The sequence below is a fragment of the Erythrolamprus reginae genome, chromosome 2, assembly GCF_031021105.1.
Source record: "Erythrolamprus reginae isolate rEryReg1 chromosome 2, rEryReg1.hap1, whole genome shotgun sequence".
Taxonomy (NCBI): Eukaryota; Metazoa; Chordata; class Lepidosauria; order Squamata; family Dipsadidae; genus Erythrolamprus; species Erythrolamprus reginae.
Window position 1 is genome coordinate 222731126 of NC_091951.1, and position 16120 is coordinate 222747245.

Consider the following 16120-nt stretch of genomic DNA (forward strand, 5'->3'; position numbering starts at 1 on the left):
TCCATTGGTGTGAGTGGAGGGCATGTGCACACACCGCTTACACCAATGGAGCTGTGTGTGCATGTGTTCACCTGCTACTCCCATGCATCCTCCCAGTGCCAGGCCACCAAACTGGAAAGCTACAGGCAGTCCTAAATTTAAAACAGTCCATTTAGTCATCATTTGAAGTTATAATGGCATTGAAAAAGTGACTTATCACTGTTTTTCATACTTATGACTATTGCAGCAATCCCACGGTCATGTGATCAAAATTCAGGTGCTTGGCAACTGACTCATATTTATGACTATTGCAGTGTTCCAGGATCATGAAATCACCACCTTTTGCGACTTTCTGACAAGCAAAGTCAATGGGAAAGGCAAATTCATTTAACAACCATGTTACTATCTAAACAACAGTGGTAAGAAAAGTTGTAAAATGCTGTAAAACTCAACTAACAACTATCTCTTTTTGTTACAGAAATTTAAAGGTTCAACTGTGTTTGTAAATCGAGGACTACCTGTACTTCTTTATTTATGTTTAGTTCTTTTGCTCATGGTGTATTCAATCTCCAAACAACGTTTTCAAGTAAGAGAACAGGATAAGGTGCATTTTTGTTTTCATTCTGATTCTTGAAAAAAATACAACCAGTAATTGCTTGGTCAAAGGGGAAAATAATGCACTATAATCACCTCAATAGCATCATCATACATTTTCCTTGCATCTGTGTCCATTTTATCTGACATCAACCAAGCTTTCAACAAGTATTCATAAAAACTGTCTCCCAAACCACCCATGGATGTGTGATCTGCAAGAGAAAGAGATAGGGAGTATGCATAAATATGAATATGAAAGATTACTGTGATTTGCAACTACAAAATCCACAAGCCTAGATTCAAAAAGCTAATATTTTAGAAATATTTTCATATTTCTAAAGTAAGGAATTAAGCTCACCTTATATTATAACTAGAAAAACCATGATACTTGGGTCATTGTTTCAGATGTATTTCTTTACCGGGTTCCTTAATGCATCCAACAATGGCACAGCTTCTAATATATCTGAAAAACTTTAAAATTCAGGGAGCTATATCTGCTTTTAAATAGTCTATGTTGAACCATATGGCACAGTCAAACATCAGAAGTTGACCACAATGAATGCTCTGTATTTTGTCATAAAAATGCTTTATGGTCATTTTTGTCCAAAATGTTTTATAAATTTTGTTGAATTTCAATTCCATAGGAGTCATGGGCCCTAGATTTTGAATGCATTCTGTAAGTTAACCCACTTAAGATATTTTATTTCAAAACGTTTTACCCAATGATGCATTGTTTTGCCCAGTTAAGGGTTATAGGCATGAGAATTTTAGTAATATATAGTTAACTGGAATCTATTTGCCTAAGTGTTATGGGATTACCCAATTCTTCAATAAAATGATCAGTAGCTACAGAGTCAGGATTCTGTAACTGGATATAATTCAACTCACATAGAGAATAACTTTCACTAACCCTGTCAGCGTTCCAAATAACATCATTCTGAGCAAACTCTTAAGTCAAATCATCAAATAGTTGATCTGAGTTAAAGGTGCCTTACTTGGAGCTACCCAGACACCCTCTGAACTAGAGCAACAGGTCCAAAGTTACTTAGGAAGTTTCCATGGATGTAAATCTAGGTTTTCCCTAGTTGTATTTCAATGTTTTAATCACTACCACATGCTGGCTGTCAGTTGGAAATGGAAAGTCATTACAACAGTCCGTTAGTAAAGAAAAATGTGTCCCACTGAATGGTCAATGAAAAAGAAATAAAATATTTCATTAAAACAATTTACAGAACATCAAATAAGAGAAAATAAGTTTATTAAAAATTGAATGTTTGAAATACTGTATCCTCAATCGTTAGAATAGGACAATCATATTTATTCTCAATAGAGCATTTTTTATCTTAAAGCCTTAAAATGTACATCATAGGATTATAAGGAAATGTGAGTGCATGTGCACATAAAATCTGCTCTAACAGGCAGATTCATTTAATCCCCATAGCATTATTGCACAGTATTTCCACAAGCATTGTGTTTCGACCTTCATATCCTATAACAATTATAAAAAGTACTAATTTGCTTGGTGAGTCTTGTTGGAACAACACAGTTATAAACTTGAGATGAAAGTGATCTCATGCTCATTTAGTCCAAACCCCTGTTCAGGACAGAAATCTTCTAAACTTTCCCCAACAGGTCACCATTCAAAATCCATTTGAAAACATCCAGTGGGAACGCCACTTTCTAGAAATACTGCTTCACTCTATAGTTCTTATTGGCAAGAAATTCCTCTGGATTCTCCACCTAAATCTTTTAATATCACTTATCTTCCTTTAATCCCCTTAAATAGATGATCCAGCTAACTACTGCCTAACCTGTTTATTAAATCAGATCTGCAAAATGTTTGCTAATCAGGAGAAACTAATTGATTGGCTGAAGACATTGTGATGGATGAACAGGCTAGATTTAAAAAAAAATTAAAACCATTCTTTGGTGCTGCAAGATCTAATAGAAAAAGATAGGCATAATAACACTTACTAGCTAAATTCTAATGATTAAAAGAGGAGTAATCTTTTTCAGGATCACTTGGCTTTTGCAGAATAACCTCTGCTGCAGCTACATAATCCTAAAAATCATAATTTGAACAAGATTGCTCACTCTTTTTGGAAGTAAATGATGATTTCAAGCATTCACAGGAGGCCCAGTTCAGATATACATGTCAAATTATGTGTACAAAATGCTGACCTTGGAGCCTACAGCCATAAAGATTATTCAGTAACTAAAATCATGACATTAAACTGAGTTTTGGAAGAAGTTTCAAGGGAATTTATAGATGAATACATATTTACATTCCTATACCAAACAAATTCAGTTTGCAATTTATCTGAAATAGAAACTTACGCTGTCCCCAGCGCCCAGTTCTTGGATTCAAGTAGTTTGGATAAAGTCCATTAGGACGGTCCATTTTCTGAAGCAGTTTACGAATATGCATAACCTTAATGAGAAACAAAAGGTAACCATGGTTTCTTCTCAACATTCCTCTTTTTTAAAAAAATCAGATTTTCTTTGACTCCTTAATGTATTTTAGGAATGCTGTAGTTCAACCAATAATCTGTTTTGAAATTACATTTAAAGAAATATTGAGAAGGATGTAAGTATGTGTTGCACATCCACATAGATACATATGCACCTTTCCATCTTATCTGTATTTTCACAAGCCTTGAATTATATGAGTTTATCAGAAAGAGGCAAACAAACAAACCTTTTCATAGTAGACAGGGTTGCCAGTCAGATAACTGAGGTGTACAAATTCCATGTGAAGTGTACCAAACTCTGAGAGGATGCTACTGCCAGCAGAAGCCCAGCCCCAATTGCGACCTACACCACTGATCAGAAAACGATAGGAAAAGGCTAAGAAAATATATTTACAAGAAATGAAAAGCAAGGAAAGAAAACTGACATATAACAAATAAAAGTAAAATTATAATACACCTTAAGTTTATGTGCTTAACATATAGTAAGTACAATTTGGAGCAATCAAATAAATCCAAATCACTACAATATATAGATTTGTTAAACTGCTTAGATGATCTTCAACAACTAAGAAAAGCTGGTCAGAAGTTTTGCATTATTCTTCACTGTGCCAGGTTTCTCTGTCCATACTCATACCTTTTCAAATTCACCATTGCCCAAGGAATCCCTGTGGGTGTATTGAAGGCAGGGATGAGCTTTCCTGCTAATTGCACTGCTTTTATCTTGAATAGCTGAAACAGATGGAGAAAGACAGCTGAAACATGGTCTGCTGTTTACATTCAAAACCTAAACACATCTATTCAGAAGGAAGCCCTCTTCTAAGTATGATACACATCCACATAAATATTCTTCCACAGCATTTTTTTCCACAATTATGCAAGTAGGAAGGAATAGATTTCAGTGATCTATACCTTTAAAAAACAATTTACTTAAACTTATCTTAATGTGAAATAAAGTAAAAATAAAAATAGTAGGAAAACGGAGAAGGTTAAGAAGGGAGAAAGAAATGTGGATGAAGGGGGAAGGTGAAAGTGGAAGCATTCACTTCTGACTCTTTTCAGTGCAGTATAATTTAAAAAAACATTACAGCCTCAATTTTTTACTTTTGCATACTTAGTATATAGTAGCCATTTTTATAACAAAAACTTATCAGTGATCTTTATCAGTGATCTTGTCTGGATTTATTTCAACTTTATAATCTATAATGGATGGCAAAAGTCTTTGGGATAATTTTCTCAGTACATAAATGTATATTGAACAATATCTGCATTAACAAACTGGAGATAAAAATCTTAGGAGGTTCTCTATCTACGTAAATGCTATACAAATGTCCATACAATTGAAGGTTACAGCAGTTAAGATGTTGAAATCATTACTTAACATTATTATTAATGCAAAACTGGAACTAGCCTATTATCGTATTTGATGGACAAGTATTTATCTTGTGGCACAAAATAAATTGGGTTTATGGGTTGGTTGGTTAGAATTCCTTTTTATCCAATGAGGGATATACACTTTCCACTTATCTGCAGCCTAAAGAAAGAGGATCTCACCTTTAAAAGGAAACCAAGATCCAGCTAAAAAGTAACCAAAAAGATCAATACAATGTAGAAGTGTTAAAGAAGGAAAAGGTTTTAAAGTCGTCCTGGTGAGATTATAATATATGCCATTAAAGATCCAGAATAGATCTCAGGTAACTATTAAAACTGGGATGTTCATAAATACTAGGTGGTCATTCAATAGAAATGAAGTGAATGCTGAATCAGTTAATGAAAAACTCAGAGAAGATGTAAAATATTGGTGCTAGTACTATGTTCTTCATAACAGCATTTTTCTTTTAAACAAAAAACAAAAAGTATCTAGAAATCATTACAAGAACCTATAATGTAATGTAATAACCAAATTCCTGTAAGTTCTCAAGTGCAGAAGTTGGCAGTCTGCTGCACTTTAGTCCCCGAACCATGTTTTTTAAAGAGATCATCAACATTTCATGGGTAAAATCTGACTGAAAACAACCCAAAAAGTATAGAAATATTCTCAAATTTCAAAAATGAAATGACTATGAATAGTTGTGTGTGTAACAGTGGAAGATTTACCTCAGACAACCCTAAATGTTCTATATACCCCTCCAATTTTACTATGATGTAATTATCCACTGCTCTGCATTCATTAGACGAGCTTTATTTTTTCATATAGCCATTGTTGTCCTTAAAAGATTACTTGCCTTCATCAGTCTTTCAGAAACTCAAAAGCTCCAACTTTTTTAAAAATCAAACTGCTTTGTCATCAGTCAATTGTATAACTTAAAAAAAAAATAATGCTGGAGATTGCTCTTTACTCCTCCCTTCCCCTTTCTTAAAGGTCTTGAAGTTTATAAAGAAGTAAAGGTTGCCTTATAATTTGGGAGCTGCTTTAAGAGTTATAAGTGCAATTAGAGTTATAAGTGTGATATACGTAAAATGTATTGCATAATAAAAATAAACTGAAATTTGGGACTTAAAATTAAAAAGAAGTTTACTAAATATGGACTGATTAATATTTCATCTAAACAGTCTTCTGACATTAGGAATAAGACAAATAATTAGGATATATATATGGCTATATCATATCAGTACTGATTCTCTGTACATATCTGAATCTAATTTACTTTCTCCAACCACAAATATGTACATCAAATTTTATGTAAAAAATAAATAAATTCCGCAATCATCATAATAGAAAAGCTAATTATTTTCCCTAGTATTACATCCAAAGGAAAAACTAATAAGTTCTTTAGGGATCCAGTGGACTATGCAAAATAAATGAAACTTTAGATTTTCTCAGTGTACTACTTTCTGTGACCAATATCAAGAGTTTTCTTTCATTTAGACATAAATTGAGGTTCATACTTCATCAGTTCTAGTTACCTACCAAACAGCTTGTGAAATAGGAAGAAAACAAACATTTGCTTCTTTAAAAATTTAAGAACAAGCCTCAAACTTTTACATACATGTACAGTGACTCCCTTACCTCCTGTCCCGAGAGGTAATAAGCTGCAAGCAAGCCACCAATGAAACGAATGTTGACTTCAAAAACAGATACCTCCGAGTTCTTGAAACAGATAAGAAGATAGATTCTTTAGGTATAAACTAAATACACTGCATTTATATTTCATTTCATCCTTACAGCAATGAAATAGAGGATTTCTGCAGACCAATTGCAATTATTCTTTATAGCAATTCTTTGGTATAGTAAGCTATTAGTAATAAGTTAAAATTAATTACCCTGAGTTTGGATGCAAGAGTAAATTGGGTATTAATTAAAACTAGATTTAAAAACATTTAATACCACAGCCGCCCCGAGTCTGCGGAGAGGGGCGGCATACAAATCTGATTAATAAATAAATTAATTAATTAATAAATGGATCAAATATAAAGACTCAAGATTAAGATTTATTTGGGGGGGGGGGTTTAAACAGAAAAGCATGAAAGTCGCTGAGACAAAATTTTAGTACAAGCTAACTAAAATTATATTTTTAATACTTGATGAGACTAAAACAATGATACCTAATTATGCAAAGTATTACTGGACATTTCAAAAGCAGGTCACATAAAAACGAATGCCAAAGCCTACTAGCACAGCACAAATAAGTGCTTATAAATCATCAGGAAAATTCATTCTCTCTTAAAAGATGGTAATAAAAGGTGTGCTTGAAATTTTACAAAGCTTTCGTGTCCATTATTACAAAACATTTAAACACTGGGAGAATAAAATTTCAAATTTCTCCAAACAATATTATTCCGAGATACATTTTCTTACCACACTAAAATCAAGATGATTCTCAATCCATTCCTGTCCTTCTCTGAATTCATCATGAAGGCCCATTATGTAGAGGGTATCCAATGCATCTACTATGCTTGCTCCCAGCTGGGAATTGCCTATAATCAAAATCCAGTATTTCTATGATAAATATATCATTGACATATATCCTTTCCAGGGTGATTGCCCACTTACCAATTGAAATAATACTTCATAAATATTTAATGTTCTTATATAGAAATCAAATAAAGATTAGACTAAGAATACAGAAATAATTAAAAGAGCATTTTTATGAAAAGTCTTTCACCAACATTTACAATATGGGGCTGGTCTTGAGGCAATTCTGGATTACAAAAGTCTGGATGTTTACCTCAGAACAAAGAGGTGTTTCTGATCATTATCTACTGTAAACCAGTTGAGTCCAGATTTTTTTTTAAACCAGATATGGTAGTCCAAACTATTTTGATCAAATAATTAATAATGGTATTCCTCACTTAACAATCATTCACCCAACAACAATTCAATGTTGCAAGTGCATTGAACAAATGGAATTTACAACATATTTGTATTCTGAATCAAGGAATCAAGGGGAAAAAAGTAACTTGCTTTTATTACTTTTACAAATAATATAAGGTGGTGAACATATTCAACACCACCTTTCCCCTCTTATTTTCCCCACAACAACCCTATGAAGTGAGTTCAGCTAAAAAGTATGACTGATCCAAGGTCACCCAGCTGCCTTTCATGGCTCCCTTGGGATTTGAGTTCATGATCTCCTGCTTTCTAGTCTGGTGCCTTAACCATTAGATAAAACCAGCTCTCAAACTTGTCCTTGAAATTACAACCATTGCAGGGTCTTCTCATTTACTTGATCAAAATTTGGGTGTTGGGCAGCCTGCCTGCATTTATGACCAAAGTGTGTTTCAACACCCTCCACTCATCTATCTTGCTGCCATCTCTGTTCTTTTGTCCTGCACTCCACTGCTCGGCCACTCTGCCAAGTACTACATCTGCCCACCCCAGCTGACCTTCGCCATCTTCTTCCTCCTGACAAGCAAACTTGGCCTGGACCTCCATATGGCAGTTGCCAGCTGCATGAGCCTTGCCATGGAGTCAAGTCAGGTGTGCATCAAAAATATAAAGATGATGATGGTGCAGCTCAATTGGGACTGCAAAGCAAAAGGTAGCCAAAAAGGGCAGAGATAGGGAGGGGGAGGATAAATGGAGGCAGGCAAGGTAAAAAAATGGGACCTAATGACGACACAGTCCTGCCCTAATTATTGCAACTGGGAGTAACAGAACTGCCATTGGTAAGCAATGTGATTATATGAAGTTTTGCCTAGCAATCGCTTCACTTAATGATAGAAATTTCAATCCTAATTAGGTTCATTAAGCAAAGATTACCTGTACCTTCTATGACTTTTACTGCATTTCCTGATAGAAAAGTTAATGGGTGTGATGAGCTGCATAATGCTGATCAGAAACACTTGGGCAGTCTTCAAATTCAATTCAAATTGTTTAAAAAAATTATTATGGCCAAAAGCTAGCAAAATGAGTAGTGACATGGAATACTATTTCTCTAGACAGCAATTAGTGGCAAATTGAAAAACTATCAAAGGTATCACCAGCCGGAAGAAGAAAATTTATTGACATTTGTGCTCCTGTTATGATAATTCGAGTTCTGCAATATAAAAACCATTTAGGCATTAATGAAACTAAAGCGTTCACAAGGTGAACAACCAGATTATGCCCCATACCTGTTAAAATAAATAAGTAAATAGGTATGGATGGATGGATATGAATTTAGTGCCTTCAAATTGCAAGTTAACTTTTTGTGGTCCCTATCTAGTCCCTGGTGGACTAGAATCAGTCTCTCGGTTTCTAATCTGATGCCTCAATGATTACACCAAACTCCTCTCCTGTTAGTGAGAACTATTTCTATTGCAGGCTGAAAATGCCATCCTCAATAGTAGTTTGATGTCATTTGAGCAATGTCAATGACAGAGGGGTTTAAATTGAAGGATTCCATTATGAGCATCAATGGTAAATCTTGAAGAACTTTTAGAATATCAAAAATAAACATCTGTTTCAATTGCTTACCAATTGAAACAATTCTCAAAACTTTGTGGAAAGCTTTCTTTAGGCTCAATTAACTGAAAACAGTTTGAAGAAGTAACGTGAAGTAATATTCTAAACTACATACTCTATATAATCAACATTCTAGAATGTTCAACAGAACTAGAAAATGGGAAACCTGGAGAGAATTTAAAGTTATCTAGAACTCCTAGAAATACCATAACCTTCAGGCATATTCAGGATTTGCTCCAACCCAGCATTAGAAATAATCCTGAGAATTTATCAAATTTGAGGCTGGATCTCAGGCTGTTAAAAAAAACCTACCATAAACATTTCCCTCATTTATTTAATTTGTATTAAGGTATGCAAAATTTAAATGTTTGACTTTTTAAAAAAATTACCGTCACATTACTCCACATCTTCACATTTTGATTTCTAACTTGATGGAATATAGGTAAAGTAGATATTTTCCATTCCAATATTAAGTAATGCAATTTCCTTAACGCTGCTCTTTTGAATTACAGTTTGTCATATTTTCTTTAGATGAATGCATTATCAACAGTGGCCCTTCACTGTGAGTCCAAAAACCAGGCTTCAAAGGAATTCTGATTATTCATGAATGAGTGAATGCAATCCCCCCCAAAACTTGAGTTATTGCCAGATGCATCTTGTTCTGTAAAAATTTAAAACATGCTAAATTTAAATATAATTAAGCTTAAATATTGCTGAAATTACAGTGGAGGGGGGAGTATTTAGTCAGACACCAATTGTGCAAGTTCTCCCACTTAAAAAGATGAGAGAGGCTTGTAGACCTCAACCATGAGAGACAACATGAGAAAACACATCCAGAAAATCATAGTCTCATTTTTAACTAATTTCTTTGCAAATTATGGTGGAAAATAAGTATTTGGTCACCTACAAACAAGCAAGATTTATGGCTCTCACAGACCTGTAACTTCTTCTTTAAGAGGTTCCTCTGTCCTCCACTCATTACCTGTAGTAATGGCACCTGTTTGAATTTGTTATCAGTATAAAAGACACCTGTCTCCAATCTCCACTATGGTGAAGACCAAAGAGCTGTCCAAGGACACCAGAAACAAAATTGTAGCCCTGCACCAGGCTGGGAAGACTGATTCTGCAATAGGCAAGTAGCTTGGTGTGAAGAAATCAACTCTGGGAGCAATAATTAGAAAATGGAAGACATACAAGACCACTGATAATCTCTCTTGATCTGGGACTACACGCAATATTTCATCCCATGGGGTCAAAATGATCACAAGAACAGTGAGCAAAAATCTCAGACCCACACGGGGGAACCTAGTGAATGACCTGCAGAGAGCTGGGACCAATGTAACAAAGGCTACCATCAGTAACACACTACACCGTCAGGGACTCAAGATTCTGCAATGCCAGATGTGTCCCCCTGCTTAAGCCAGTACATGTCCGAGCCTGTCTGAAGTTTGCTAGAGAGCATCTGGATAATCCAGAAGCGTATTGGAAGAATGTCATATGGTCAGATGAAACCAAAGTAGAATTGTTTGGTAGAAACACAACTCATTGTGTTTGGAGGAGGAAGAATGCTGAGTTGCATCCAAAGAACACCCTACCTACTGTGAAGCATGGGGGTGGCAACATCATGTTTTGGGGCGGTTTCTCTGAAATGGGACCGGGACGACTGATCTGTGTACATGAAAGAATAAATGGGGCCATGTATTGTGAGATTTTGAGTGCAAACCACCTTCCACCAGCAAGGGCACTGAAGATGAAATGTGGCTGGATCTTTCAGCATGACAATGATCCCAAATACACCGCCAGGGCAATGAAGGAGTGGCTTTGTAAGAAGTATTTTAAGGTCCTACAGTGGCCTAGCCTCCAGATCTTAACTTTATAGAAACTTTTGGAGAGAGTTGAAAGTCCGTGTTGCCCAGCGACAGCCCCAAAACATCGCTGCTCTTGAGGAGATCTACATGGAGGAATAGGCCAAAATACCAGCAACAGTATGTGCCAACCTTGTGAGGACTTACAGAAAATGTTTGACCTCTGTCATTGCCAACAAAGGATATATAACAAAGTATTGAGATGAACTTTTGTTATTGACCAAATACTTATTTTCCACCATAATTTGCAAAGCAATTCGTTAAAAATCAGACAATGTGATTTTCTGGATGTGTTTTCTCATGTTGTCTCTCATGGTTGAGGTCTACCTATGATGTCAATTACAGGCCTCTCTCATCTTTTAAGTGGCAGAACTTGCACAATTGGTGTCTTACTATTTAAACTAATTACTTATGGTTAGGAGAGCCCTTTTTTAATGAAGTATAGTTGGCCTCTAAATACTGGAAGACTGAAAATGTTATCACAACAGATTATTGGCAGTAGGGAAATTCAAAATTTTAGGTTTTGGGGGCTTAAATTCAAAATATAAAAATAAATCTAAAATTACAGAAAAGTTTCAAAGCTTTGGAAACATAAAATGGATGTCTAAAAATGTGTTCAGAGTTTAAAAAAATAACCTTGGGGTGCTGGATTCCATATAAAGCCCATACCGTTCTTCATCTCTGGTACAGAAAAGCTAACATGGAAATAGTTCATATATAAATATGGAAGTCTTTTCCCTCTTTCCCTACATTAATTTAATGTGCCATGCATTCAAGGTATCTAGATATCCTTCTCTGTGTTTGTGTGTGTGATTATGTGTGTATGTGCATAAATGAAAAATCTAAAAAATATGGAAGACTTCAGGAAGCTTTCTTTTCATAGCTATTTCCATGTCCCTATGTAACTACTTGCATAATTCTTTAGTATAATCAAAATTTATGCTAACAGTTATTGTTAATGATACAGTATTTATATCTTAACTATGTAACATACATTATCACAATGACAACAAAATCTCTGATCAATGGCAAGGGGAGGTACTCCTCTAAGCACCATTCCTGAGTTTTTATTGTGGGTCTCCTTGAGGCCTTTTCTGAATCAAAAGACTATATATACATATATACAGGCTATGTGTTTCCAATCTAACCTTAAAGGTAGTTTTATGTGCAACGGGACTTATTCAGATGGGAGAATGGCCAAGTAAAATGGCCATGAAAAAATATTTGCTCACGAGCAGTAGTCTCAACAGTAAATTATTTACCAATTATGGATAAAATTCATTGTGAAACTGATCAATTATCTACCGCATGGTTTTGAAGACATGAAAGACATATGCTCTAATATAATCCTTTACACTAAACAATATTGAGACATCATACAATAAATATTTGACATCAATCAGGTAGCCTGTGAGGACACTCTTTAAAAAAGAAATATTCACATTACAGTTGCTTCACAAAGATAACTAAATTAACTGCCACTTTGTAATTCTGCTTCCCTATTTCATACGTAGTAGTCTCATTGAGCTTGTCTGTACAAAAGGCAGAAACAAATGTCTATGAAAAAGGATGAAGTCTGCAATGCAGCAGACATAGGTGGATAACTGTATCCATGGTAAGAAAGGTGGGCTTATTATGTAACAAACAAGATTGGTGATTATAGCCATGGTGAGGAGATAAAGTTATCAGGAAAGAGCTTATCATGTAGCAAGCATAGGGACTTGGGCTTCAGTAGAAAGACCAAAAAGAGCCCAACCTCTTCTAGAAGACAGAACAAAGTCCAGCTACTGTTTGTACCGAAGATGAAGGTAGATGACAGAACTTCAAAGAGAATGATACTGCTGTTCATCAGACTATTTCTTATTTTTATTCCATCTGTGTTAGCTGAGAACCCTGGAGTCTTCCACATCAGGCCAGAAAAAGGAGGTGATTACTGTTTCCTTTTCCCTTCACAATGGATAAAATCAAATCAGGAAGACAACAGGAAACCCTGGTTTGACCTTGAGTCGTTTACTCAGAACTTCACCTATTCAGCCATGTGTTGCTCGCCTTCATTCTTTGGGGAAGATGACAATGATGGTGGTGGATTCAATACAAGAATTGCATCTATCAGACAGGGGAATTGCAATCTCTTTCAGAATGCAAGACTCCATCAGATTAATAGAACGGAGGGGCTTCTGGTTCTTGGTGGAGACGCTCCATATCCAATGAAAAACTTGAGATCTAGACACAACTGGGGCCACTGTGAAGACATTACTCTTCCAGGATTTACACTCAGTGATGTGGATATCCTTACTTTAATATTCAAAAATCTGATTAGAAATTTGTTATACAAAACTGGAATCGTCTACTTGATGGCAATGGGCACAGTCACCATAGGAAGCTACTGGGCAGGAAGCACAGAGAAGAAAAAACAAGACATTATAAAAAATCAGGGCCAAACACAAGATTTTGATGACATATCAATTGATACCAATATCTGGTTCACATGTACCTGTGTGGTAATGGGCACCTTCATGCTTCTTTCTCTCTACTGCTTCTATGATTATATGATGTATGCAATGATTGGCATTTTCTGTATTTATGCATCTTTTAGCCTATACTGGTGTTTGAAACCACTTGTGAACAAACTCCCGTTTGGGCAACATTTACTCCATGTTCCATATTTTCATAAAGATCTAGAAATCAGAGCACTGCTTCTAACAATGCTGTGTTTGTCTGTCAATGCAACCTGGGTTATTTTCCGAAATGAAAATTGGTGGAGCTGGGTTTTACAAGATGTTTTAGGAATTTCAATTGGCATTTACCTTCTGAGAACAGTTCACATGCCTACCTTAAAGAACTGCAGCTTGTTTCTGTTCACCCATTTGTTTTATGATATACTTTGCCTGTTTGTCACACCTTTTCTAACCAAAACAGGTAAAGACATTACAGATATGACAATGTTTGGATCATCTAACTCAGAAGAGATCCCTTTTCTGTTGAAAGTACCGATATTATCATCAACATCCTTTCTGGATAATGCTTCATTTACTGCTATAGGCCTTGGAGATGTTGTACTTCCTGGTTTCTTAGTAGCCTACTGCCACCGATTTGATGTTCAAGTTGAGTCTCCAGGGATCTATTTCTTAGCTTCTATTCTGGCATACAGCTATGGTCTGTTGGTGACTTTTGTGGTAGCAACATTCCTACAGGCAAGTCAGTCAACTCTTCTATATTTAGTGCCTTGTATACTCATCACTACATTAACTGTTGCTGCTTTTCGCAAAGAAATAGTACTGTTTTGGACAGGTATTGAATCTGAAAATGAGATTATTCAACCTCCTTCACAAAAAATCATCAAGCATTCAATTACACTGAAAAAGTCAGAGGAAGAGCTCCATGAACTAGAAGAGGAAAAAGATATCATTACTGTCACATTCCACCTAGAAGAACTTAATAACAACATATTCACAAAACAATTATCTGACCAAAAGAAATACACAGAGAAGATGTATTGCACATTAAGCCATGCAGCACTTCTCAATCAACATCTGGTGTACCAAGAGCTGATTGGAGATGCTGAACAGCAATGTCTGGTTGGAAAAAACAATATTTCATCTCTACAAATTTGCAACAATCTGGATGATTCAGATTGATCAAATGGAAGTCCATTAAACTTCCTTTGGGGCGGAAATCACTACACTGTCATTTTTTATTATGAAAATCAGTCATTATGAATCACTACACATCTATTGAAGCCACTACAGGTGTCACTAACATGACCAAGAAACAGAGCTTGAGAGAAATCTATGGCTAAAGGGCCTAGCTACACAGATAGCTAGGATAGTAACAGGCTGGACTTTTATTATCTGGAGTTATCGGGAACAAAAACAATACTTAGGAATGCTCTTTACCAGTGAGTTCTTCTCATTTGGTGGCCAAAGTATTTGAGTGTTATCGTCTGACCTTTTAAAAAGCAGTCAGGGTTGATCTCCTCTAGTACTGACCAGTTGGATCACCTTGCAGTCCCAATGACTTGCAGGAGTGTTCTTTTTGTTGGCAGGCTGATGTCTCTGCTTTTTAATATGCTGTCTAGATTTGCCATAGCTTTCCATTCCTGGAGAAAGCGTCTTTTAATTTCTTGGCTGCAGTCCCCATCTGGGGTGATCTTGGAGCCCAGGAAAATAAAATTTGTCACTACCTCCATTTCTTCCCTATCTACTGTGTTTTTAAAAAAAACAAAAAAAAACATGGTATCATTTTAAAAAGAGATCCCCAAACTTGACAACTTTAAGATTTGTGGACTTCAATTCTGAGAATTCTCCAGACAGCTATGCTAGCTGGAGAATTCTGGGAGTTGAAGTCCACAAGTCTTAAAGTTGCCAAGTTTGAAGTCCTCTGATGTAAACTGCATTTAACATATCATATTTTTCAGAGTATAAGACACATCTGTTACCCACCCAAAAGAGGGTGAAAACTTGGGTGCGTCTTATATACTGAATGTAGCCCCACCAAGCCATCCCCATTCTTTGGCCTATGCCTCCCAGCAATTTACCTCCTTGCAGCAAATAGTGTAGAGCCTGATTAGCACAAATAATTGATTATCAGTCTCCTGATCCTTAGCTGATTCAGCACAGGCAGGCCACATTCTAGAATTGAAAGTGAAACTAGCTGCAAGGAGGCAAATTGCTTGTAGGTGGACTGTGAAACTGTAAGGAGATAAGTCAATAACTACAAATGTATATAGAATGTTAAAATTATTAGACTTATTTTTTAAAGACTGCTTTATTATTGTCCTAGACAACTTAACAAAATGAAGAAGCTTTTTAAAATAAATGCTTGATCCGAAGAGGCCCAGTGCTATTGTATATTCTTTTAAATAGCAGAGAATAAATATACTTCCAGAAAGCCACATCAAATTTAAAGATCTGTAAAACTATAATTTGAAATGTAACAGTGTCCTGTTTAATATTAAGATAATACTAAGATGAGTTAAACCCTGACTTAGTCATGTTTGGAGTAAATCTGTTTAAATAATTGGGAGGAGTTGCTGTGACTACATTTAAGAAAACATTCTGGCATTAATATACTACCATAATGTACATTTCTCCCCAATACTTTGCTATTTCTCTGGGTCAGACACATATGCACAGAAATACACAGCAAAGAAGTGCATAAAAGTCTAATAAATAAATAAATAAACAAACAAACAAATAAATATCATCTGTGTTGTTTGGCAAATTGCTGGGAGGCAGAAGTATATTTTCCTTGTTTTCCTCCCACTAAACTAAGGTGCGTCTTATGCTCCAAAAATATGTTATGTTTAAATTTAAAATTATTGTAGC

General features: G+C 35.5%; 1 protein-coding gene and 1 pseudogene across 1 annotated transcript in view; one reads left to right on the forward strand and one right to left on the reverse strand.

Moving 5' to 3' along the window:
- The window catches only part of MAN1A2 (mannosidase alpha class 1A member 2), a 45815-nt gene that overhangs the window by 10169 nt on the left and 19526 nt on the right, over window positions 1-16120 (reverse strand). The window contains exons 4-9 of the mRNA XM_070741971.1: window positions 6841-6959; window positions 6052-6132; window positions 3679-3773; window positions 3272-3395; window positions 2911-3004; window positions 670-785 (exon numbers count right to left, since the gene is read on the reverse strand). Coding sequence (XP_070598072.1) covers window positions 670-785; window positions 2911-3004; window positions 3272-3395; window positions 3679-3773; window positions 6052-6132; window positions 6841-6959 — 629 coding nt within the window. The remainder of the gene's footprint in view (window positions 1-669; window positions 786-2910; window positions 3005-3271; window positions 3396-3678; window positions 3774-6051; window positions 6133-6840; window positions 6960-16120) is intronic.
- LOC139162028 (signal peptide peptidase-like 2B pseudogene) lies at window positions 12596-14431 on the forward strand (annotated as a pseudogene).